The sequence below is a fragment of the Myotis lucifugus genome, unplaced genomic scaffold (assembly GCF_000147115.1).
Source record: "Myotis lucifugus unplaced genomic scaffold, Myoluc2.0 scaffold_285, whole genome shotgun sequence".
Lineage (NCBI taxonomy): Eukaryota > Metazoa > Chordata > Mammalia > Chiroptera > Vespertilionidae > Myotis > Myotis lucifugus.
Genome location: NW_005871333.1, coordinates 229,447 through 255,532, shown reverse-complemented (window position 1 = coordinate 255,532; position 26,086 = coordinate 229,447). Strand labels below are relative to the sequence as shown.

At 55.9% G+C, this 26,086-nt stretch overlaps 3 protein-coding genes across 4 annotated transcripts in view; 2 read left to right on the top strand and 1 right to left on the bottom strand.

Annotated features, from left to right (window-relative positions):
• Positions 1 to 4,951, top strand: part of CIB4 (calcium and integrin binding family member 4) — a 34,742-nt gene extending 29,791 nt beyond the window's left edge. Inside the window, exons 5-7 of one of the 2 annotated variants that reach the window (XM_023763483.1) lie at positions 2,394 to 2,503; positions 3,393 to 3,481; positions 4,897 to 4,951. In XM_023763483.1, coding sequence (XP_023619251.1) covers positions 2,394 to 2,503; positions 3,393 to 3,481; positions 4,897 to 4,927 — 230 coding nt within the window. In that variant the 3' untranslated portion in view covers positions 4,928 to 4,951. The remainder of the gene's footprint in view (positions 1 to 2,393; positions 2,504 to 3,392; positions 3,482 to 4,896) is intronic. The other variant, XM_023763482.1, reaches the window with a different exon arrangement.
• Positions 4,952 to 6,814: 1,863 nt separating this feature from the next.
• CUNH2orf70 (chromosome unknown C2orf70 homolog) lies at positions 6,815 to 19,733 on the bottom strand. The gene is made up of 4 exons (XM_006099795.1): positions 19,660 to 19,733; positions 9,993 to 10,254; positions 8,847 to 8,959; positions 6,815 to 6,959 (listed from the first exon to the last, which is right to left on the bottom strand). Exons 1-4 carry the CDS (start codon positions 19,731 to 19,733, stop codon positions 6,815 to 6,817), a joined length of 594 nt encoding a protein of 197 aa, XP_006099857.1.
• Positions 19,734 to 22,765: 3,032 nt separating this feature from the next.
• OTOF (otoferlin) overlaps positions 22,766 to 26,086 on the top strand; it is a 74,388-nt gene continuing 71,067 nt past the window's right edge. Inside the window, 1 exon segment of the mRNA XM_006099853.3 lies at positions 22,766 to 22,844. Within this exon segment, the coding sequence (XP_006099915.1) occupies positions 22,766 to 22,844 (79 nt within the window).

Sequence of the window (26,086 nt, the reverse complement as noted above, 5' to 3'; positions counted from 1 at the left end):
CTTAGCAAACTTTCTTGGGAGCCCCGCCCAACTACTATGGCCAGAAGGATGCCAGGTGGCTACGCATAACTACAAGGGAGAAAGCTGAATATTTTAAGCTGACCACGTCGTCCTGAACAAGAATTGCAGTTCTTTGTAAGCATGGCTATTGGTCAAGAATCCAGCAGGGCCAGCCACACCTACCTGGGACATACCTGGGCCCCGTTTCTGCTTTGAGGGACACTCCTGGCCTCCAGCTGATCAATTCTCCCCCTTTGCATCTCTGGGGAGATTTTCTACCTGTTAGAGACCAGCATCCCAGCACTGCCTCCCTGCTCCCATCAGCACCTGCTTCCACTGGGTGTGAATTACCCTCAGGCAGGTGCCAGAGCGCCAGTGGCAGATCTTCCCGCAGCTTCCCAGGACCTGACACAGTCAGGAGGGATGCTGGTAGCTGGGGAGGAGCCAGGAAGGCAACTTCAGTTCTCGTGGGAATAAAATAGTGAAAGTGCGCCCTGTCTGACTCCATCCAATGGGCTAATTTTTGCAAAAGTACTTTGTAGATTGCAAGGATAATATGACAGAGAGATTGGAATGATGATGGTAAGAATGTTTTGGGGTGACCTGAAGGCTGAGCCCCAACCGCACCAGCTCTCTAATCTGCCATTTGTTGGGAAACAGCAAGAGGAAGCCCCCCACTCCCCACCCCCCAAGTGGCTCAAGGCTGCAGGTCCTGAGGCTGTTGAGGCCCCAGGGACTGGCCAGCGGCCTAGAGATCCCGCCCCAGCCCTTTCCCAGGCTGCTGCACCCCCAAAGGAGGGGAACTGTCCAGGGCTACATTTTACTCCAGCACATGCTTTTGTTTCCAGATGGCTTAGGACCAAAACCATGTCGCTTTGCTGCAGTCTCTGCACATGGGAGCTGGGCCAGCTGGACGCCTGGGACACTGCGGGGTCCCTGGGAGAGGCTGCACAGCTTCTCCCCAGCAGTGCAATGTCACTGCGGTGGCTCGCTGCCTCAGCCTGCTGACAGCCCCTCCGCTCCCTCCACCTGCTCGCAGCCATCACCCATGGTGTCCGATGGCAGAGCTGTGCAGGGGGAGACTTCGGGAGCATCTTGGGCCTCAGCCTCCCGTCCCTGAGGCTGACAAACACCCAGCCGGGGGGAGCTGCCTGCTCGGTGAGGGTGCTGGTTAGTTGCAACTGCCACATCCGTATCCTGCCGTGGGGAACAGGGACAAAAGTCTTGGCTCTACCACTGAAGGGTCCTGTGACATCAGCAAACTCACTCCTCCATTCTGGGCCCCATATAGCTCTAGCTGTCATTCTTCAAAGCAGAATATTACACCGTTTCCAAGGTTTGCATTCTCTTTGGTACTTAAGAATCATCAAGTGATAGAGCATTGAACCTCTATTATATCTAATAAGCATCTTCTATATCCCAAACCCCATGCCAGCTGACTTCCCTGTATTTTCTTATTTAATCATCACAGCAACTGTGTGGAGGTACTGCTATTACCCATTTTACAGGTGAGGAAACTGAGGCTTGGGTAATTAATTCGTTAGGATTAAATTTGGTGGCAGATGACAGGGAACCCCAAGTAGCTTATGCAAGATAGCCCCCAAGATCTCTGGCAGCTGCACACTTTTTCTCTAGTATGGAGAATTCCAGAGGCAGTTGCCCACGGTGGTTGTGTAATGTTGGGGACCCAGGCTCCTCCTCTTTTGTTGCTTTATCCTCCATTCCCAAAGCCGCCGCATTGTCACAGGGTTACACCTTTTTAAAGACATTCCTGGAAGTTGACTGTGCCCCCCCTTCTTGTATGTCATTGGCCAGAACTCAGTCATGTGGCCACATCTAGCTGTAGGGCAGACTGGGGAATGTAGATGGTCACATGACAGCTAACATTGGGCACTTTGTTACAATAACAGTTATGAGTGGTTAAGAGCAGAGGCTGCCTGTGTTTAGTCTTGTAACCTTGGGTCACCAAGTCTCCTATCTACTTATTCCAGGACTTCTGTGAGGACCAAATGAGATGAGGCACGGGAAAATGCTTCACAGACATTTGGTTACAGTGTAAAATGTTTCCACTTGGCTATAAAGCAAGTTGTGTTCCTGGGCTGAAGAAACTCCAAGGAGGCTAGTCGCTAGGGAGAGGAAGCCGGGTGTTGCTACGTGATGTCATTACCCAGATGGACACTTAGCATATTAGCCTTTTATATAGATAGATAGATTAAGCACCACCTTCATCTGCAGCTGCTGTAGTGCCCATTCCTTAGGCCTGCCCAGTCTTACTGAGTGCCAAGTTCTAGGCCCACCTGGGACAGCTGGGTTGCAGCATCCCACAGGCTATGGGAGTCTGTGGGGTCCTGGCTGGTGCCTCCTTGCTCTCAGGCCCTGCCTCCTCTTTGCAGATTTTAATGAGAATGGCTTCATTGATGAGGAGGACCTGCAGAGGATTGTTCTCCGACTGCTCAACAGCGATGACGTGTCAGAGGACTTGCTGACTGACCTCACGAGCCACGTGTGTGCCTGGGCTGCACAGGTTTGGGTGGGACAGGCCAGCACCCAAGGCCCCGATGGCAGGCAGGGAGGTGCCCTGAGGGCTGGGTACATGGCTGGAGGCAACTACCCCCCAACTTTCTGTCTTTCCTCCAGGATCAGGACTTCCTTCCATGACTCCCTTCCAGGGTCCCCAGAACAGTATGCCCAAGCCACCCATTCCAAGGGTCCTCCTTATCAACACTGCAGGCAGGTGGCCCAACAGCAGCTTGGCATCCAATGAATACATCACCTTGTCATCCAATGAATACATTACCTTGTCCCCTTCCCCACATGATCCAGCATCACATAATGGCCAGATGTCCTGGAGTGACAGTCCAAAGTGTGGCAGGACATGAAGACAGCCTCACGAACCCAACAGGGCGTGGGTCCACTTGTCCTAAGACCATGAGGACCTTCAAGTGCTTTTGGTTCAGACGGAAACTAGAAGCAAAACTAAAACCTTGGAGGGTCATCACTGCCTCCTCCACCCAACTGGGCCCCTTGCAGTGCAGAGCCCCTGCTTGTGACTGGATGGCAGGAGTGGGTGGGGTAGACGTCACCCTGTTCCCCCATACTCATTCTCACTCTAACGTTGTGCTGGAGGCACCAAGAGAGCTCTTCCCATGTGAGACCAGCCCACCAGGTCCTAGACCTCAGGGCACATGACCTCATTTCTCTGCACGTCTATGTCCTTGTCTGGGGTGGGGTGGCAGCAGGGGCAGGAGAATTCCTGCCCCACAGGGTCAGGGACTCTGGGACGTGTGAAGCTCCTGGCAGGGAGCCTCTGCATGCCGGATTCCCCCCTCCCTTGAGCCCCCATCTCACTCTCTCAACCTGACTCCTCTCTGCTCCTCCCCCTCCCCGGCCAGGTCCTGAACGAGTCGGATCTGGACAATGACAACATGCTGTCGTTCTCAGAGTTTGAACACGCGATGAACAAGGCTCCAGACTTCATGAAGTAAGGTGTTCTGGAGTGGGGATGGGGTGGAGTATGCCCAGCATAGTGGGGTACAGGGAGGGCCCCCCAGCTCCCTTCGGCCAGTGGGGCACCTCTGTCTTCCCAGGGGGGTCATACTGGCACTTCTGAGAAATGAGATAAGCTGGAAAGAGCCAGGGAGCAGTTTTTTACAAGGTGAGAGGAGGACTGCGTTCCAGGCTTTGCAGATTATGTGCGGGGTCCAACTTCAGGTGCTGCTCCCCTACAGCCGGCACCTCTGGGTGCTGCTCCCAATGCCCACGGGGCTCTAGGACTGACCTGGGGAGTTGCCTTTGCCACTGCTAGTCCTCTCTCCTCCCCCCTCCCCCAACCTCCAGGGGTCACTAGGAGCTGGGGGTGCACAAGGGGTGTGAAGATTCTGGTGGTGGAGCAGCTCAGAGAAGAGCTCAAGCATTTCCAAACCTTGTTTTGGGCAGGAAGGGTCCTTAATGGCCACCTGGAGAGAATCAGCCATCTCCATATTTCCCTGGCGTGTTGCACAAGCTTGTTTGGCGCCTTCCGGTTATGAGAGACGCACCGTCCCAGAGGCAGCCTGCTAGGCACCCTGTGGAGCTGGCATCTCTGCCTGCATCAGCTGCTCCTGGGTCCTATTCTGCCCTCGGTCTCGTAGTCTAGGTGATTTGATGGCAAGAAAGAATGCCCATTCAAAACTATTTAACAAACCAATAAAAAAAAGGACGGACACCTAGACCTCAGGGAGCACCGGTCAGGAACCCGGGACTTCGCAGTGCCTGGTCTCTGCCTCTCTCCCCAGCAATTCCATCCTTAGCTCTACATGCAAACCAGCAATCTCTGCTTTGTCAGACAGGGGGCCAAATACGGCCTCCCCACAGTGGTCAAGTTTACATCTCCTTGGCTTCGAATGACCCTCAGTGACTCCTAAGTAATGACCTTCAGTTGTGATTCCAAATGTGCAGAGAGAGAACGCAATTGGCCCAGCTCAGGTCAGGTGCCCACTCGTCTTCTAACAGCCTGGATGGAGCAGAGGCTCTCCACTCCAGCGTGGCTGCCGGGGGCTGTGGCTTGGGCAGACTTCCTGTAAGAGGGTCCACATTTGGGACCACCCCACCCAAGGGTAATTCCTCTCCTTCCACACACAATTGAGGCCAGAATCCTGTCCACATTGAGTTTTTCTTGGAATCTCTCCCATTTCTTCCTTGGTTCCAGCACCACCAGGTTCTAACGCCCTTTGCATTCTAGTGATGCGCAGAGTTGCTCAAAGAAGGCTGGGTTGGCTTGGGAGAGCTGCGAATTGGCCATTACTCAGAGAAGGGACGCGAGGTGGGCACGGGAGGATGCCGCTAGGACTGCCGTGAGCCCAGAAGTCAGAGGCGCCTTAGACCTGCAGGCTCCAAGTAGCTCATGGATTCTTTCAGCTCCTTTCGGATCCACTTCTGGGGATGCTGATGTGGCCACAAATTCCTGACCTGGGACTCCGAGGGGACACTCGACTGGAATCCAACTCTTTTCAGGCTCCAGGGGCCTCTGATTAAAAATATGACTTTGTCCTGTCCCCGCCCTCACTTACAGAATATTGTTTATTTAATAAAGCAAAGTAAAAGCCTTTTCTTTGCCATCAGTTCATCATTTTTTGAAGGCAGGGTCACATAGAAATCTTTTTTATTAAGATCTGCTCATTCCAGGGCTTAAGTTCGCCGCTGACGCCAAGCAAGCTGGAATGGCCAGCTTTGGGGGGCAGGCTTCAAACCCCAGCCTTCGTCGAGCAGGGCCAGGCCAGATGGGATGAAGTCCACCAGGAAGAGATGCGTCCTCCCTCCCTTCACTGGAGCCCCCCACCCCTTACCCCCACCCCTTTCCTCGCACCTCTCCACGCAGCCTGTACAGAGAGGTGCTCATAGCGCTCATTCCAGTTGGCGCCCGGCTTCCCAGCCCTGGTCGAGGGAGAAGACATCTTGGCGCCCTTGGGATGTGAGAGTGTGTGACCAGAATTCAGGGTTTATTTGCTTTGCTCTTTGGCCAAGCCCTGGAATGAATTTGGCCCCCACGGGGACCCTTTGGGGTGCAGCTGGTCAGGGACCCCGGGACACAGGAGGAGCCCCTCTGGGGTCTCTGAGAGCTGTTAGATGCCTATCTGGTGGGAACATGGTTTTTCTTACTTACACTGTCCTGGGGGAGGGGTCTAAATGCTGGCTCTCAGGAAGGGCGGTTCCACCCTCTGTACTTGAACCTGCTGTGGTCCCTTTGCCTTCAGGTCCTGTCTCACTATTCATGGGTAATAAGGGCCCTGTTGCTGGTTGGAGTCCCTTGATCAAATCCAGGGACCCTGGAATGTTGGAGGAATCCTGTGGTTACACACCTGGCCGGAGGCCCCATCCCAGATCCTGTCCACTGAGGGGCTGTCACCCACATCCTGTCCCCTGTCCCAGGCAGGCGGCCTCCCAGGAGGTGGAAAGCAGCAGCCTGGAGAGAGCAGGCACTCCGGACCCTGGCCCTCCCAGGCCACCTCAGGCATGTGGCCTCAGAACCCATTCCCAGGGCCCACTTCTGGCCCAGAGGTTCCTGAAACATCAAGATTCCTTGAAGAGTGGCTCCGTCCTGGGTCTCCCCCTCCTGTCCCGTGGGGAGATGGCAAACCAGCCTGTCCATGCCAGTCTGCGGAGAACACAGGGAGGTGCGTTTCTCCCGGGCACCACGGAGTCCTTTGGGATCCCAAGGGCTGCGTCACCCCCTGGCCCTCAGCCTCCACAGGGACCCTAGGGAGGATGTGCAGTGGAAAAACCAGGACTTGGGGGTCAGACCTGGGTTCAAACCCTGACGGTATCATTTCCAAGCTGTGTAGCCTGGGCAACGTCTCTGAGCCACGGTGTCTTTATCAATAACTTCACTTCTCTTACACGTTATTGTGTGGACTAAACAATGCTGGGCCAGGGCCCGGACAGAGCTTCCTTTGCAGATGACACCCAGTGCCACTGTCTGAGGTCCCCTCACCCTCATTCTCAGACATGGGCTAACGGGGCTTCCTCGATGACACCAGTGGAGGCGGGTGAAAGGTATTTTTGCACCTGAGACTCAGGAGCCCTGAAGTTCTCAGTTCTACCTCCTTCAGCTCAGGGGGAGACGTGGGTGAGCAGGTCCCCGGGCACCACTTTATCTCGGCTTGAACCCCTTGGGCTGAGCTTTCCACAGCCCTGAAGACCTAGTGCCACGTGATCCTCAGTTACTGCCCTGCTGCGGCCACGTGCCCCTGGGGCTCAGAGGAGAGGACTGTGGGATGGTCATGGTAGAGATTTTATTCCCAAGAGCCAGCCCAGTTAAGGCCACGGCTCTCGGGCATCACGATCTGAACTCAAAGTAGGCGTCTCTTCTCTGCCGCTCCTGGTAGGAGACCCTCTTCCCGGACGGGAACGTCTGGTAGACCTTCCGGTTCTCGGGGGAGACTCTAAAAAGGTGCCACTTATTCTTCGCGCTCAGAGGAGGCCTGGGGGTGAAGACAACGTCAGTGTTATGCCAGGGAGGGAGGGTGAGAGTGCCCAGCCACAGCCCCAGCTGCCCATTTCCCAGCCCACGGTGACCCTGACCCTGCTGGGCGCTCATCAGCTTAACATGTGACATCACCCTGCACTTGACATAACTTATATTTGCACAACAGTAGAGTGGCTAAGAGTGACGACGTGGATGTCAGACAGACCTGGGATGGCTTCTGGCCCAACTCTTGCTAGAAGTGTACACATATCAAACAAACTGATGTTGGTACCTCCCTCTTAGCTTTCTGTTGAGGAGTAAATGATGCAATGTATACAAAGCACGTAACATAATGCTGGACAAGGAGCAGACACTCAACAAATGTTATAAGAAATGGTAATGGTGATGGTGTTGGTGATGGTAGTGATGGTGATGATGACAATGATGGTGTTGGTGCTGGTGATGATGACAATGATGGTGTTGGTGCTGGTGATGATGACAATGATGATAGTGTTGGTGATGGTGGTGGTGGTGATGATGGCAATGATGGTGTTGGTGGTGATGAAACTCATGGAAGGCCAGGAGGCAATCTAGGAAAGGGCTGAATGCAGACACTGACCCTCTCACTCCCTACCACCTGGGTGGGCCTCTGTATTGGGCATGAAGCCATCAGCAGCAGGACAGGTTGCCAGGCATTTTGGAGAAGAAATAAAGCTGGGGTGTCCTGGGATCCCCACAGCTGTGGGGGGTGAAAATCCTGCCCAGAGTGGTTTCAAGAGGAGATCTGACTCCAGGAAAGGCCCCACACTGTCTTCAGGTTTGGACTGACTCAGAGCCACCCCAAGGAGATGGCTAACCCGGGGCCCTAGAGTTGGCATCAGGAGACCTGGGTTCCTCCAGGTTCTGCCTCCCACCAGACTTGCCACCTGGCACACATTTCCAAGACTACTGCTAAGCCTCAGAGCTCCTATTTATAAAATGAGCTCATCTGTATTGCAGAGAGAACCTCTATGGAAAGAGTTGCTGCTTTATCAACAATGATGATGGCCAGGCTCAGAGCTTGTGAGGTAAGCAAGGGGTCAGAATGGAGTTAGAAAGCCAAGATCTGCCCGGTGACCTCCTGATGCCCCCTACCCCACATGACACCTGGATGGCACAGACTTCTGATCTCCCTGCCTGGGCATCAGGAGGGAGAGTGAGGAACCGTGTGCCCGATCATCTTGCAGGGGGAACATCTCTCCCGGACAAAAGCAGTGAGGTGCAGGCATTGAGGGACTTTCCTATTTTGTCATATGGACGGTTGGACTTTGAAAGCTATTTCAAGTCCTTAAGAGAACACTTTCCAAGTCTGGTTGGGGTCCAGGCACTGATTCCCTGTTCTGGGTAGTACCCTCCATGTCCATCAGAGGGCAGCAGCTCCTTGCTGCTCAGGGCGCTGCACCAGCGTTTGGCTGCCATTGCAAGGAAGCCTACCAATGCAGCCTAGCAAAAATTCAGGTGTTTGCTCCCAAACTCCCAGTGCATCTGGCTAGGTTCCTAGCATCCTGAGGCTTCCAGAACCCTGACCCTTTGCAGCGGTTCTCAACCTATGGGTCGCGACCCCTTTGGCGGTCGAACGACCCTTTCACAGGGGTCGCCTCAGACCATCCTGCATATCAGATATTTACATGACGATTCATAACAGTAGCAACATTACAGTTATGAAGTAGCAACAAAAATAATTTTATGGTTGGGCCACAACATGAGGAACTGTATTTAAAGGGCCAGAAGGTTGAGAACCACTGCTTGAGGGCAAGGTCTTAACTCATTTCTCAGTCTGGGCGCCCGCATGCCTGGCTGAGGGCAGGTGCCCTGTGGACATGTGTTTGTTAAATGCATGGACGGAGGGAAGGCAGGCACTCACAGGTCGGTGGGGATGGGGTACCGCTCGCGCTCCTCCACAGGCAGCACGAAGTAGGGGACCCGGGGCACCAGGCCTGTCTTGTCTCGATAGTGATGTCGATGCTGCTGTGCCAGCTACAGGGGACCGGGAAAGAGTTGGCCGGTGGTGAGTGTGCAGGAGTGACCGTGGGCACCTGCAGTCCCCGCCTGGCTGTACCTGAGCAGGGGGGGTATCTGTCTCCCCTGGTGCCCCCAGGAGTCCCCAGCGGGGTGCCCTCTCTGGGTCCGGCTTCTCATCTGTCTAATGGGGATGAGGACACCCCCCCCCCCAGCTTCGCTATGGAGAGTAAATGAGACAAGTGACCAGCAGAGGTGAGGCAGGCGAGGCCCGGCTCAGCAGGTGGCACGGGTATGCTCCGTGTCTTTCTTCCTCCCTCTCCCTCCCTCCTGGACGGACCGTGCTCTGAGTGAGAGCCAAGATGGAGAGCAAGGCCTCCCCAGGCCCACTGAGATGGCCCCCCAGCACCTCGGAGTCTGACGGCCTCCACCGGTCCCCTCCCTGGAGCTCCCTGTGCACCCATGTCCTTGACCAGGAGGGAGGGACGTTTGCAAGGGGGTGAGTGAGAGTGAGGTTTCCAGGACCAAGCAGAGGATGAGCCCGGCCCCCACAGAGGTAGCCAAGCACCATGCCTGCAAGGACAGGTCTGCACCAGGCCCGAGCAACCATTCAAGAACACTGGGGTGTGGGCAGGTCCCCTCCATTTGCCTCTTCCTTCCCGGGCAATTAGGGTCCAGTTTGGGGCTGAGGCCCACTGGGGGCACATCCTTAGAGGCCGGTGGAGCAGGAGGTGTCAGGTGGGCACCTGGCTCCAGGTGGGCATGTCCAGGCGAGAGCAGACTTGGGGCTGGAGCGAGGTGGGCGCTTAGTGGGCCCTTTGTGCATGCATGGCTCGTCTTGGGGATGAATTTTCGGCCTTTCACTCAGGGAGGAGATAAGGAAGGGTCCACAGGGCCGAGAGGCCACAGGGCAGAGGCGAGGGCGGGCACATCCCCAAAGGCTCCAACTCTCCCGTCGGTGGTGGGGGAGCAGGGGCAAGAGTCACTGGAGCCCCTGGGTGAGGGGAGATCGGGGCTCTGGGGGTGAGAGGTCTCCCCTGGCCCAGCCCACCTGGTAGAAGCGGGTGAGCTCGAGGGAGCGGTCACTGTCCAGGTTGAAGCGGGTGTAGGTGGGCTTGAGCAGCCAGCGGGCACAGTGACTCTGCATGAGGCTGGGGCTTGGGGAGAAGATGGTCGGGAAGTGGCCACCTTTGCAGAAGTGGGTGTGGCTCTTCTCCATGGCTGCATTGCGGTAGTCCTGGAAGTACTTGAAGGTGGTGGTGCCGTAGGTGGAACCGAAGGAGGAGGCCACACCAGGAACATGGCCTCTGTATCTGTGGCAGCAGAGGGGGGAGGGAGAGGTCAGGGAAGGGCTCCAGGGCCACCTCCACAGGAGGCCCTTAAAACTGGGGGTGAGGCCAGTGGGCCCCGTGGCTACCTCTGGGTCTTGAGAGGCTTCCTACAGCGCACTGTCCATCTCAATCCCTGGGTGGGGGGGTGAGGGGGGAACGAGTGAAAGAGATTGGGGACCTCTTCATGCCCTAGACCTCTAGGGTGGCCACATCTCCAGACCAGAGGCTCACACAGGGGCCGGAAACAGTGGCTTCCATCCTGACCCCCTCAGCAAGGCTGTAGGCAAATCACTCTCCCTCGATGGCCCCCTTCAGGGGCTGAAGATGTGAGGTCTCCTGCAGCTCTGAGCTTCTGCAGTTATTTTATCAAGAGGCCGAGAGACTGCGAGAAGATGGTGGGGGCAGCAGGGACACGTGCTGAGTGTGTGGCGTCTGGGCTTGGAGAGCTCCAGCGTCGCTCCCAGGAGGACCGCACACGGTGCAGCCTGGAGCTGGCCAGGTCCCGGAGCTCGGAGAGCTGTCCCTCTGCAACCAAGGAGGCCGTGAGGCGGACTGGACACTGAGCAGGACGGGGGACACAGAGAGCACAGCAGACACCGTGCGCTCAGCCCCCCGGGGAAGGGAGACACACCGAAAGCCACGGCCTTGTTTAGGCAAAACAAGGGGAGAACTAGCAACTTCCAAAAAGCGTGAGCCTCAGAATGCGGGCAGGACAGAGATCAAAGCTTTCCCAGTGAGCACAGCTGAGGGCTTCCCTTGGCTCCTCACCCCTTGAAACCTGGCCCCGCCCCTGATGCCACTGAATGGCTCTTGACGGGGCCACCAGTGGCCTTCCTGCAGCATCGGACGTGGTTGCCCTCTCTTCTTGAAACTCCGCTCTTGGTATTGTTCATGTCCCCTCATACCTTCTGTTGGCTGTCACCTACATCTCTGACCTGTTCCTTCTCAATGTCCTCCTCATTTGTTCCTCCTCTGCTCATGTCCTCCGGACCATAGGGGTGATGTGTGTGCCGTGGCCTTAACCTTCACCTGTGTGCAGATGACCCCCAGTCTACACATCCAGTCCACAAGTTCCCGCCAAGCTTCAGACTCCTGCAGACAGTCGCACACAAAACGTCTCCCTTGGGTGTCCCCCGGGCGTCATCTCCCAGCCTCACCTTCCCCAATATCTCATCTCATTGAAGAGCACCTCCCAGATGTCCGAGTCAGAAACGTGGGTGCCCCTCTCCCTCAGCTGTGCCCCTCTTTGGGAAAGTAGTGTTCGGTGACAAAATCCTGCCAACTAAGAGATGATGCAAACGAAAAAAAACAACACAGTAATACAGACACTGTTAGAATGACTGGTGGTTGGCTTCCAATCTGGTTAAGGACAGAAGTAAGAAGAGCGACCAGGTGAGGGCTGGTTGCAGAACAGAAAGCAAATGTAAAGCCTGGCAAAGTAAAAAATAGTTTAAGCAGCAGAAATTAGGGAGTGGGTAGAGGGGAGATGGAAGTGCACTTACTAAGAATTTCTAAAGCAGTCAGCCCGTGGCGTCTAAAATGGAAACATGTCATTAAACACACATACCATAATGACTCTCACCCCCTGGTGGTTTTCATATTCTCTCTGTCTCTCTCCTTCAGAGGGATCTTTTGTGAACTAATATCTCCTGTGATGAATTAGCATTTATCTAAGCCGAGCTATTTTTCCATTTCATGTCAGTATCTTTCTCTTCAGTTAATTCTAGTACGATTAAGTTTCATGCTTTTCACGCTAAAGTAACCCCTCATTCAGTATGATTATATTTTTGTAAAATTGCCTTGTCTATCTTCCTATCATCCACCCATCTTTTTAAAAAAAACATATCTTTTAATAGATTTCAGAGAGGAAGGGAGAGGGAGGGAGAGACAGAAGCATCAATGATGAGAGATAATCATCAGTCAGCTGCCTCCTGCCTGCCCCTCACTGGGGATTGAGCTAGGCATGCACCCTGCCTGGGAAGCAAACTGTGATCTCCTGGTTCACAGGCCAATGCTCAACCACTGAGCCACGCCAGCTGGGCCGTCCATGTCGTCTTTTATCTGACTATACACATAAGGAGAAACCTGGGCTGAGGTGCACCAAATGCTAATTCTGGTGAATGCTAGGTGTTTGGATTGAGGGGGTGGGGTGGCGTGGTTGCTTTCTTCTTTGTACATGTACCTTTTTGTTAAGAGTCAGATGGCATTAAGAGTTCCTTTGTTGGGAACCTACTATGTGCTGGCACAGTGCTGGGTGTTTAGGGAATTACCAAGGTCCACCCGGCTCAGCCCTCCTTCCCGAGCCTACCTCCTCATTCGGTATTATTGAGTGTGGGGTGTGCAGGGGCTGTGCTGTGTCGGGGTTCCAATGCTATTAAAGGGGGGAAGGCCCATTCCCATGGGGGGCGTGGAGCTCCATGAAGGGTTTGCACTGACTGAGGCTTTGAGGAGAACCTCAGTGTGGAGGGGCAGACTGGGGTCTGGCTCTCTTCCCCTGCCCATCTTCCGGGTGCTGGTGTTACCCAGAGTTCTCTTCTCTCTTCAGAGACCCACTCCCTCTGGGGGAGCTCATCCGTGGTAGACTTCCATCGCCAAGGTCACCCAGATCTGTGGCTGAGACCCACACCCCCAGCCGTGCACCAGGGCTCACCCCCAGACTCCACACTCAGAATGACTGACACTCGCCTGCTCCTCCTCCTGGATATCTCGTCCTGGTTCAGGCCCCCCACCCCCCAGGTCCCCCAGATCCACCAGGAACCAGGAGTCCCTGCTCCTCCACACCCAGCTCCTCCCCGAGGCTTGCGTGCTCCCTCGTTAGGGCCTTCCCACTGTCCTCTGTCCCACCTGCTAAGGCCTTCCTCATTGCTCATCTGGACAGTCTCGGATCTCCTAGTTCGTGTCCTAGGCCAGTGATGGTAACCTTTTGAGCTCGGCGCGTCAGCATTTTGAAAAACCCTAACTTAACTCTGGTGCCGTGTCACATATAGAAATTTTTTGATATTTGCAACCATAGTAAAACAAAGACTTATATTTTTGATATTTATTTTATATATTTATTGGGTTGTTTTTGTTTGTTTTTTTTACAGAGAGGAAGGGAGAGGGATAGAGAGTTAGAAACATCGTTGAGAGAGAAACATCGATCAGCTGCCTCCTGCACACTCCCCACTGGGTATGTGCCTGCAACCAAGGTACATGCCCTTGACCGGAATTGAACCTGGGACCCTTGAGTCCGCAGGCCGAAGCCCTATCCACTTAGCCAAACTGGTTAGGGCTATTTTATATATTTAAATGCCATTTAACAAAGAAAAATCAACCAAAAAAATGAGTTCGTGAGTCACCTCTGACACGTGTGTCATAGGTTCGCCATCACTGTCCTAGGCCAAGTTTCATCCCTTCCAGCCCGACGTCCACACGGATGCCAGAGTGATCTTTCTCCAACGCGCTGCAGGTCACGGGGCCCACCGCTCGTACCCCTTCCCCACGGGGGCTCTGTGCCCAGGAATGTTACTCGCATCCCTGGGGCCCCACCTGCTCTCCAAGCCTCCAAGCCTCTCTCCTCCCGCCCCTCAGGGCACTTCCCCCTCACTCACTGAGCCAGGGCCCTCTGCCACCTTCCCTGACCACACACCCTCTACCAACATCTCTGCTTCACAGGAGGATGATCCTTCACGCCCACAGATCCATGCTAGTTTATTTCCTCTGCTAACCTGCGTTCTCCTTTACCCCCAGCACCTACACAGCCCCTGACATATGACAAGGTTTCAAGAACTGTTCTCTGGTGGCGGCAGAAGTCCAGAAACCCGGGGCACCGTGTCCCGGAATGCGGTTTCCCAAGGGGCTTGGCTCCGCCAACAAAGCGTGCCACCCACAGTGGCCTTTGCGCTCCTCTAAAGAAAGTAGCTATAGAAATGTGACGTGTTCTGTGATTCTTCTCTCCGCCACCCCCAGCTCCCTGCGCACTCCCCCTCTGCTCCGCTTCTCCACCTTCTCTGAATGCCAAGGCATTTGCATGCCAATGGAACAGAAGCCCTCTCCTCTGCAGCGAGGTTCTGCCCGGATTCTGTTCAGAACTTGCTCTGGGAGGGGCCTGTGTGCGTGCACATGTGCAAATGTGCTCATTTAGTTCCACTCAGCGGGCACGCCGGGGCTGCCTACCTCTGTATCTGTGTGTGAGCATGTGTGTGCCTTGAGTGTGACCCATGCAGTCCAGGTGGAGAGCCTTCGAAGGCCCGTGTTGTTGGTCGTGTAGCAGGTGGATGTGGAGAGGAACAGGGGAATGGCAGGTCTCATGTCGGGGCATCCAACAGCCCCTGCAGTGCCACCACACCCCCGCCTGGGCCCCTTCCGCGCTCCCGTGTGCCTCACCCCCCTGCACACCACACAAGTGCTCGGCGGCCCCCGGGCAACGATCACACGCGCATCCTCCAGTCCACAGTGGTTACTGGGGGACAGGGAGCAGCCCCTCCCTGCCTCTTCATACCACAGGTTGGCCCCGTAGCTAACATGGAAATTAATTACCACGAGCCGTCGGGATCCCCTGAGCAGCCCTATTAACTAATTAACTTGTTACTATTAGTGTGTCCTCCTTCCTCGTGCGCCCTCTTCTCCACGGCACTTCCTGCAGGTCCCTCCCCTGAGCAAAGCCTTCCCGGCTCCCCACTGCCTATGAAATCAAGAGCAAACCGGACCAGGCGCTCAAGGCCCTGCTTGACATGAGCCTCTGCGGAAGGTCTTTCCAGTCTCATCGTCCCCTTTCACGCCCCAGTGTTTCCACTCCAGCCAGACAGGCCCCTTGCTGCTGTGGACGCGTATCCTGCCGGCACCCCCACCCCGGCGTTCCACCGGCCACCCCTCCGCCCAAAGACCCTGCTCTCCTCCTCTGCCCACATGTGCTCTCACCCGTCCCTCAAGGAGCATTTCCCATACCCCTCCTCCTAGAGCAGTGGTTCTCAACCTTCTGGCCCTTTAAATACAGTTCCTCATGTTGTGACCCAACCATAAAATTATTTTCGTTGCTACTTCATAACTGTAATGTTGCTACTGTTATGAATCATCATGTAAATATCTGATATGCAGGATGGTCTTAGGCGACCCCTGTGAAAGGGTCGTTCGTCCGCCAAAGGGGTCGCGACCCACAGGTTGAGAACCGCTGTCCTAGAGCCTCTTCTGACCTGCCCAGGAACCAGGCCTGGCCCCTCCAGGGAACTGTCTGCTCTTTGTGCCTCTCCTACGGCCAGTCTGCATTCTGCTGATGGTAGTTACCTGGGCCCTTAGCATGTTCTTTCCTGCTGAACTGTAAGCTCCGTGGGCAGAGGGGCTGCGTTCTACTCACATCTTCATCCCTGGCATGCCTGGCACTCAGTAGATGGCACCCTGTAAATATTTGTTGAATTGAACTGATATTTTTAGGGGCTGATGATTCCTCTGCAGCCCAGGGTCCCTGTCACAGAGCCCAGGTCTCTCTCCAGGGCCCGTGACCCCTGTTTTCAGGAAGGTGCGAGAGGCATCGGTTGCCTGTCTGGACACACCTGCGTCCTCCGGAGCAGAGAGCCTCTGTTTCGTGCCCCAGATGCACCGATCTGTCCGTGGGCCTGCGCCTCCAGAGCCAGAGCCAGAGCCTGGGCGGAAATGGAAGGCGCTTCCGAAACGCAGCTGCCAAATCTGCCCGCCCTTCCCCTCACCTGGGCTGCACCTCTCTCACCCTGGGAGGGGAGATCTCGGCCCGAAGGAGTTGGCAGGAGCAGGCAGGGGTGGGCTGGGGGCAGCGTACATCGGCTCATACTGGCTCAAGAGAGCCAATAGCTAAATTTTGGGGGTTTTTGCAAACCTGTTGTTAAGTGGGCCAGCATTAAAAATTAAATTAAATTTACAGTTAAAGAAATTATATTGAAAATAATGGTAATAAATACTCAAAACTCATCACTTCCTAATTATTTTACACACTTCACTACTGTCTGTGTCCTTGGGGTGTTTGCATCTGTATGGTGGGACTTCGTGTGCTGCCGTGTTGCTGCGCATCTCTTTCCAGCTCTGTTCAGTGACATCATATTGATCGCTTGAGATCAGCGGTGGCAGGAGTATTTATAGCACAGATGTGAGCGAATGCTACAAATCAAGGCTTTTTCTCCCCAGAGAAAAATGTTAAACATTTACCAGCTCAACCCTGGTTTGCCTGTCTGTGTATGGGGTTCCACGGAAGGGGGCACAGCCACCTTGTGGGACCCCCCCCCTTGACAATGGCAAGTGTAGAATGCACTGATTTCAGGGCCCAGAGGCCCCTGAAGTCTGGGCCAGCCCAGAGGCAGATATGGGCACAGCTGCCACTCCAGGCAGATGGAGGGAGGGACTGGGGTGCAAGTCCTCCTGCCCTCCCTCCTGGACAGGAGCTATGGGCAACAGGGGCAGAAGCAGTCAGGGCATGAATGAATGCACGGCGTCAGGGCAAGTGTTTGCACTGAGATCCCGGTGCGGTGCGGTGCGGTGGGATACAGGGCACGGAAATGGATGTCACCAGATCTGACCTGCAAGCAGGAGGCACAGAGTGTCAGTCACTGGGCCAGTCTCACCCCTTACAAGGCTTTGCCATCCCAGGGACTCTGCCCCAAGGGTTCTCTGCTCACTGCAAGGATGGACACAGGCCAGGCAGTGCAAGGTGCTTGAGGGCTGTGCCACCCAGAGCAGCAAGGGACGAGAAGCAGCATCCTAGCCAACTAGTCTGAAGACAAGTATCCTGTTCCCCACGGTGCCTGGAATCAAGCCTTGAACACTGCAGGGATCTTAGGATAATAGCTAACAATTGGAGGGATCGGGGAAGAGGGTGTTGAAATCACAAAGACCTGACTGGGCAACTTGCTGAATGACCTTAAACGTTTGTAAAGAGCCTAGCACAGTGCCTGCCACATAGTAGGTGCTCATACATGGGGGCTCGCGGAGCTTCTACGGGGCATCAGGTAGCTGGCTCCAGCCCAGCTCTTCCATCCCCAGCCTGGGGCTCAGGCAAGTCCCCCCAGGACCTCAGTACTGGCATCTAAAACAGGAGAGGGCTGGGTTACATGGTCTCTGAGGTCCTCACTGCTGTGGATAGTCTCTGCTTCTGTGAATGAAACTGGGAAGGGGGATGATTTGCGTGTCCGAAGAGACTGGCTGCACTGAAAATCCTGTGCTTTATGTCCGGAAAGACACACAAAAATAATAATTATCCAAGTGTGGTGTAACTCTCGGATTCTTCCATTAAGTTAACAAATGGCCAACGAGGCAGCATTTGGAAAGGTGAGACAACTCAGTTCTTCCCTCACTGATGGGGATCTTCAGGGAGGGCACATCCCGCCCAGGAAGATCCGGCTGAGAACGCAGTAGCTCCAGGCTCAGCGGCTCACACTGGCCCAGTCCACGCTTAGGGCCTTGTTTACGATTCACCTGTTATCACAATCTCTAGCTCAGCCACAGGTCAGAGTGCTCAAGGACACTGCACACAAGTGTGGTGGCCAGAAAGCATGCTGGGATTGCTTCTAAAACAATCATTCCACCCACCCCACCCCCACACAGACCTACACAGAGTGGAGGGGGCATGGGGGAGAGTTAATTCAAACTAGAGACCGCGGGGGGTGGGGGGGCTTAGGGAAAAAATGTATCAAAGTATAAAATCAAACCTCATGATAAACACCCAGGATGTGGTATAAACATACTCTCCAAGGCTGTAAACCCTCGAGGCCCACCTCCCCTCCCCCCCCTCATCCGTTTTTGTCTTAATACAACGCCTGGCATCGCCCAAGCACTGGACACATCTTTACCAAATGAATGCCCACATGAGTGAATTAGTGGGAAACTGTGACCCGTCTGATGGGAACCCAAGTTGAGCTCTCCAAGGTCCTGACCACAAATGGGAGGATTCATAACTCCAGAACCAGCCCCTCCTTGCTACACTGCCTCTGTGCGCAGAAATGGCTTTAATGACATAGCCCCTCCAATGTCCCGCTTGCCGTGCCTCAAAACAACCCAAACTTCATACAAAATATATGGCGAGGTCGTGTGTTCATGTTTCAGTTTGTTCCGTTCTCAGCGGAGAGAGAACACGTGAAAACCTGCCTGCAGAACTCTCAAGACATTCATTTCATTCATGCGCTCTCTCTCTCTCACTCATTCGTTTTATACAGATGTGCTGACACCGTGCAGGTGGCTTCTCAGAACCCAGCCCCTGCCCTCGATGCCTGTGTTGACTGGTAGGAGAGAGAGGACAATCCTATACCTTGGAGAGGAGGTTGGGAGCGCAAATCTCAGACGCTTTGGGAGAAACAGCCGGAGGAAAACAATCAGACTTGCATCTTACATGTTTGGAGTTTGAAAGCATCTAGAGCAGTGGTTCTCAACCTTCCTAATGCCGCGACCCTTCAATACAGTTCCTCATGTTGTGGTGACCCCCAACCATAAAATTATTTTCGTTGCTACTTCATAACTGTAATTTTGCTACTGTTATGAATCGTCATGTAAATAATTGATATGCAGGATGTATTTTCATTGTTACAAATTGAACATAATTAAAGCATAGTGGTTAATCACAAAAACAATATGTAATTATATATGTGTTTTCTGATGGTCTTAGGCGACCCCTGTGAAAGGGTCATTCGACCCCCAAAGGGGTCGCGACCCACAGGTTGAGAACCACTGATCTAGAGAAAGAGAAGGTAGGTTTGACCCTGCCTCTCAAGACAAGGCAGCCCTGGGGCTGGACACTCTCAAAGCCAACACACTGTGAGGATGAGTTGAGCTTGCGGGGTGGGAGGGGGGCGCGTGAAGAACGTAACACGGGCCCGTGGACAGCGCCCACCACTGGGCGTTACTGCTGCCTGCTGGGCTCGCCAGAGTCTTTGAGCCCCGCCCCCAGGCGCCCACCATGTCTCCTTCACTTCTGCAAACGACAAATGCCAAGGCTGCACTGGGTGCCCCAAACTGTGCTGGGGGCTGAAGAGCCTGCTCACTTTTCGGGATTCCTCACCTCGCTCTTGCCTGGTCATCTCCCTCTCCTCCCCCTTACCCGGCCCCCATCCACTGGGGCTCCCCCTTACCCGGCCCCCATCCACTGGGGCTCCCCTGATCCCGGCCTGGGTGGGGTGTATTCTGTGCCGCTAGGACCCACTTCCTACCTAGGGGGGTCTGGGGAGTCCCCGCGGGCGCCCAGCCTACAGGGAGCGCCGCCCCCTCCCGGGAAGACCACCCAGCCAGGCCAGACACTGGCTCCTGGGTTCCTTCCAACCCCCAAGGCGCGGGGGCGGAGTTTCCAGGACGGAGGAGGGTTTTGTGGAGGGAGAGGGAAAGGCTCCCCCCATCCCCCTACCCCTACCCCGCCACGGCTCTGAACCGTGGGTCTGCCCGGGAGGGGGGGGGCCTTACCCAGGCATGAGGGCAGGGGGCACGTAGGCGGCATTGAACTCGGACAGGAGGGTGCCCGCGCTGCGGGAGGCCATGGTGGGTGCGGCGAGCGCGCAGCCAGCCCTGCCTCTGGGATTCGGCCCGCGGGTCAACAGCCCGGTCACCCGGCAACCGCGCGCCTGGCGTCGCCGTGGGGCCCTGCAGCCTCCGTGTTCTGGGGCCCACGCGCCCCCTCAATATCCCCTTCCGAGGGGCGCGCCCTGAAAATAAATGCTCCATTCTCCTCGGGCCCTTCTGGGTGACCCGCAAATCGTCGCCTCCCTCCCCCCGCACCCCCGTCCCCAACCCCCAGCTTCGCGTTCACATCCAGGAATGGGCTCATCTCTAGGCTTCGCTGCGGGCGTGGTGATGCTCAGATGCCGGACGAATGGAAACGATGAGGAGGCCGGGCTGGGGCGCCCTGTCCTCCCGGCTTGGAACCCCTAGCTCTGGAGGAGGCGCAGGAGGCAGCAGCCCCATGGGCTCAACTCTGGGAGCTTGAGTGGCCGCGCGCCCAGTTCGCCAAGGGAAATGGTCTTCATCTGTCGTCGCTCCCTGGGAGAGGAGTTTATGGGGACAAAAAGCAAATGGTGGAGAGGGCGGAGCGTGTGGTTTACATTTGTCCCAATTCCGCAGCTCGGTCCGACCTGGAGAGCACGCTTCGGGAAGGCCTGGGGAGGGTGCTCCATGACAATGCCTGGTTCCTCTAACTGTCCGGTGCCCACACCCGGTGTCCCCTTACCCTGACCCCAGCCCGGGGCTGAGTGGGGCAGGGAGAAGCCTTCGGTCCTGCATGGACGGTGAGGGTCTGGTCACAGCTCCTGCTGCTTGGAACTGGGACTTAGACCTGCTTCCCCAGCAACCCCGGGAGAGTCCTGGCATCAGCACGAATGGGCTGCAGTTCACACTTGTCCTTCACACTCTCACTTCATCTGTGCATGGAAGTGTTATCTTCACAGTTTGGCTCCGTGGGTGGCAGCTGATGAGGCCCACGGCGCTAATGAGCTCACAGGCCGCTCCGCAGCCAGGATCCTCAGAGGCTGTCTCTGACAGATAACAGTGGCTCTGGGGGAGCCAGGGCTTCCATGAGACGCAAGAAGCCGGAAAACTGAGGTCTGGGGAGGAGAAGGAACTGAGGGGTATGAGTGGTGGCAATCGAGGTGGGAGGAATCTTCACCCACCTCCGCACTGCAGTCATAACTATATTTCTAAGTTCCTTGTGCAGAGCCTGGGCTACAGTAAGAACATATTTAATGAAAGTTGTAAAAGAGCAGCCCTCCGGTTGGTGTGCCACACTCCAGGTCCTGTTTCTAATGACCCATCACCACCCAACCCCGGGGCAAGGTCAAGTGTCCACTCCCTTCTCCGTTCTTGGCTCCTGAGCTTCCCTGCCCATGGACCCATCACCCTGTGTCTACTTGACTGTGTTCTAGCCCAGCGGTCGCCAACCTTTCGGACCTCACAGACCACCAGTGGTCCGCGGACTAAGTCCATCTAGCTCTTGTGCTTGAGGTCCAGCGCTGTATCATATTCATCCCCGAATCCCCAGGGCCTGGTACCAGAAGGGGTTCAGTACATGTTGGTTGAGCAAATTTACACCGGATACCACACCAGGCCCTGCGGATCCAAAGAGACAGTGCCCTGGGGTCTCCCAGCCAGCAGGGGGAGGTTACTGGAGCAGCCCCGTGAAGGGTGAGGTGGGAGGGGCAGAGACAGCACAGAAGACCCTAACGCAGCCTGGGGACGGGTGCAGGTGCAGGGACACTTCCAGGAACGGACATGCTGAGTGAGTCCAGGTGAGGAGGGTGGGGTAGGGACATGTTGTGCAAACAGTAAGAGCAACGGTGCAGCTGGTTCTGCAAAGGCTGCAGGTTCGAGGATCGCAGTCCCCGGGCCCCTTTCCCCGAGTCCCTCCTCGGGCATGCTGCTGGGAACAAGGAGGGGGCAGTTCTCCTTTGGCCCTTAGAAATCCCCCACCCCAGCATCCTCTCCAGACCATCTCACTCCCCACCCCAGGCCTCTTCATCCCCAGGCCCCGAGGATGGGGCTCGGTCATTGCCCTGGACCGTAAGCATTGCCCTTAGTAGAGCAGGAGCTTCTGAAGCCTTCATAGCCGCACATCCGCAATCGTGCATAGCCTGGCTCCAAAGGCTCCTCCATCCTCCCAGATCCAGTGATCCCAGGGCCAGGAGGTCAGGACCCAGCCTCGTGGGGGCACAGTCTCTGTGAGGACAGGTGAGGAAGTCCATTTTCTTCTTCTCTTAGGGCTCCCATTTCCAGGGGACCAGCCACCAAGCACCAATTGGATGTTGTCTGGTAGATACTGATTTTTTTCTGGCTGGGGAGCCCTAGGTTAGAATTTCCACGTGGCACCATATGACCCCCTCAGAGCAGCCAGGCCTGGCCCATTAGGCCCCCTGAGCCTCGTGGGCACCAGGGACCCTGGTGGCCAACTTGACTGTGTGTGTGTGTGTGGGGGGGGGATGGCATGGATCACCCTGAAACACCAATGCAACATCCCCACTTTCTGTGCACACAGATCATGAAGTTCCCTTCTTCCCCGTGGGAGGGGGCACCTCAGCCACATGCCCATCCTTTCACAATCATGCCCACTCCCATCTGCCCACTCCTGGTGGCAGAAGAGCTCGCCTAACAGGGTAAGGCAGAGCTCCACTGAGGCGTGGGCAGGCAGCTGTGCCCCAGGAACTAGAAGACACCTGGAGCTGGACAGGGCTTTATCTGGGAGCCGGCGGCTGCTGAATAATGAATTCCAACTCTGTCTGCATTCTCAGGCTGCACGCTGGGTGCACAACACGCACATACACACACACACACACACACACACACACACAGATGCACGCTGGGCTGACAACTTGGAGGGGCGGGAGCTGGCAGGGCTGAGTCTCTGTGAGTGGAGCCTCTGGAAGGAGCAGCTCTGCTCTGCTGCCTTGGTCTCTGTGGGCAGCATCGGAGGGGGCACGGAGGGAGGAGGCAGCGGCAGAGAGGAGGGAGGCGTGTGAGCCACGTTCCTGGGCTCGCTCCTTCCCAGCTGCTCCTGCCTGGCAGTGCCCGGGCTCTCCACACCAGCATGGCCCTGCTCGTCCACCTCAAGACGGTCTCGGAGCTGCGGGGCAAGGGCGACCGGATCGCCAAAGTGACTTTCCGAGGTAGGGAAGCCCCTGTCTTAGGAGGACTCAGCTCTGGGCTGGCAGGGATGGGGCAGGGCGGGAGGGTGGGTGGGAAAAGTTCGAGCAGGGCTGGGGCTAGGAGGCTTTTCACGGGCAGCCATCTGCCCCTGGCCTGACTGGCCGTTCTGATCTCTTAAAAAATCAGTGACCCCCGTGTTTTCCTGTCTGTATCTGTGCCTGTCTCTCCCTGCACTTGCCAATGTGCCAGTGCCAGGTGCCCATGCGCAGCCCCCTGACTGCAAGGGGTCCTGGGAAAACAGAAAGCGAGGACCCCATCCCTGGATTTAGGGGACCCAGGGCTGAGGGCCCCAGGCCTGCAGAGCCTCCCCCAGCCCTCTCTTGCTCTCCCTCTCCCTCCAGAAGGTTGGTTTCCTTGGGCATGGGGTGGGGGTGTGGTTTGCAGCCTGGAAGACCCAGGGTGGCTCCTAGAAACCAGTAGCCAGTAGCTCCCTGGGGCTGGGCACGATGGGGATCCTGTTGGCTTCCTGCAGATCCATCCGTGAGCAGAAATCCTGTGAGCCCCTCTTGTCTCCCCTGTCAGTTCTCTTTCTGCCTCCTTCCCACTCATGCATCCAGCGATCATTTATTATCATCCATGTGCTAAGGCTGGGGGCCAAGCATGGCCCAGGCCCTGCCCTCAAGGAGCCCACATCCAGTGGAGCAGGGACCAGTGGGCAGGCAAATAGGACATGTGTATGATACGACAAGGGTAGGGACAAGTGCAGCACCCTGGCCCAGGCTAGTGATCAGGGCAGGCTTCCAGGAGGAGGTGACACCTCAGCTGAAACCTCAGGGACCAACAGGAGGGAGCAAAGTGAGGGAGCAGAGGGGACAGGATGCCTGCTGGGAGAGGAGCTGAAATGTGGGAAAAGACAGGTTCCAAGGGGATGGGGGTGTCAGGGAAGAGCTATGAGAACAGAGTGAGAGTGAGCACCTGTGTCAGGAGGGAGAGGTGAGACACGGGCAGCCTTCCCCGGAACTCTCCAGCAGCTGCCTGCGCCCACATCAGCCTCTCAGGCAGGCCAGCCCTGGGCATAGGGACGGGCAGGGGTGGAGGGTTCCCAGAGTCTCTGCTGGCAGGAGGGAGAAGAAGGGGGGCTGGGCTGCCTGCTGCTTCCCACACCAGCCCAGCGACTGCTTTCTCTGCAGCACCCCGGATTCTCTGCGTGCCACCTGCCGGCTTGGCTGGCTTTAGAACAAGCAGATGTGTCCTTTCATCTGTGAAATGTGTCCCTGTGCTGGACAGCCAGCACCGTGTTGGGCCCTTTGGCTACAGGTTGCTGTGTTGTTACACCTTTGACAGGACAGTTCCAGGCTGCACAAACCAGTCCCGTTTCCAGACTGAGAAAGCAAGGTTGTCAGTAAAGAGAGCTGCATGGTCGCAGCTCACCCCCAGCCCTGCAAGCCCCGCCTCTCCTTCTGGCCCCCTGCGGTGAGCGCCCTGTCTACCTGGTACCCACCTTTTCCTTTGAGCTGTGGGGCTGGCCCTCCAGCCTCCACGGACCGCACAGGGATTAGCCTTGTTGCAGCCCGTGGACCGAGTGGAGAAATCCACTTCCAAGCTCCGTCTCTGCAGCAGGTGGGCTAGCCGGGCTCTGTGCAAGGGGGCTGGGCAGCAGGAATAGGCAGATGGCAAACAGGTTTCCAGAAAGATTCCTTTCTAACAACCAGGGATGCCTCAGCCCATCACCTGCTGCAATCGGCACTGTTGACAACAAGTAGAAACTCCAAAGACCAACAGTAACAATAATTCAGAGGGATCGACCCACTCTAGAATGTTCCAAGGCATCTGGCACACACAACTGCTGATGTCAAGCAAATACAGGCTGTCCCCCCAAAAATGTATACACACTTTTTTTCCTGGTAGCTCCATTGATGTTCCTTTCTTTTCAGATTTAATCCATTGGAGTTAACAATTATTCAAAGTATGTATACATTTCTTGGGACACCCTGTATGCTACAGGGAGAAATGAGAAACGGGTGAATAGTCAGAGGCTCCACTAATCCCACGAGTGAGAGGCCCTGGCTGAGTTGGGCCTGTTGGCCGTGGCCCCATAGGTCAGACGAGCCGGTTGAAATACTTGCCTTTCTGTGCTGTGCCACCTGGACACTTAGGAGGGAGCTTACGGGGCTGTGGTGGAGAAAGCTCTAGATATGGGGCCAGGACCCGTAAGTCCTCCATGGGTTCTGCTACTTCCTTTTCCTCCCCGGCCCTCAGCTTCCTCATCTGTAACATGGGCATGATGGTAACACCCCCCGCACCAGGCTGCCTCAGTGGAACAGTGGGTCTGGAAGAGTTTGAGGAAAGAGCATTGAAGTGACTGGTGTGTTAGTGAGGCGGCCATTCCAGTCCTCCTTGGGGCAGACTGTCCCTGGGACCCCATGTGGGCTGTGTCCGCACCAGCGTTGTCCCTGACCACCCCTCCTGCCACCCCAGGTCCGTCGGCCACCCCACTCGCGAGCCACTCAGCACTCACCACCCAGCTCCGTGTCCAGCCCTTAGCTCTGACTGCCCCGGCCGCTCTTAACCTGCTCCTCCCTCATTCATTCACTCCCTGGCCCTGCTGATATGTGTGGACAGGCCTCAAACCCTGGGAGTGAAGAAAACACAGCCCCTGTCCTGCAGGGTCAGGTAGGAGACCCCAGAAGGCCTGGACCCTGGTCTGGTCAGACACGCAGGCCACAGGGCCTCAGCTTCCCATGAACAAGATGAGACAACGGTTCCCATTTAACGCAGAGGCCGCAGCCGGAAGCAGGTGCAGGCTGTCTGAGAAGGAGCCACCTTGACCACAGATTGCTACTCAAAGGGAGGCAGTGTTAGCTTAGGGTCTGTCTTTTTTCACCTCCTAAAATAATTCAGAACGCAAGGTGGGTGGGGCTCTCGTCCCTCTGGCCCAACCTTCTGCCCAGGGTTCCGCTCCATCCAAACCTGAGGGCCACCTGGGCTGTCAGGAAACCGTGACAGACTGCCTGGGCCAGCCCCGCGGCCTCCCTTACTCTCCATCCCTGAGCTTCCTGCCCAAACCCCGGGTTGGGGATTTGAAGTGTGAGATGGGTGCTGTCTGGAGGCTGGGGCTGATCTCCCAGGTAATTCACCCTGAACTGGTCATTTGGGCACAAGGTTTTGCTTTATCAAGGGCTTCCCCCTGGCCCAGCTGATTTTTCCTTTCTCTTCTCTTCTCCCCATCCCACCCCCACCGTGTTCCCACTACACCGAACAT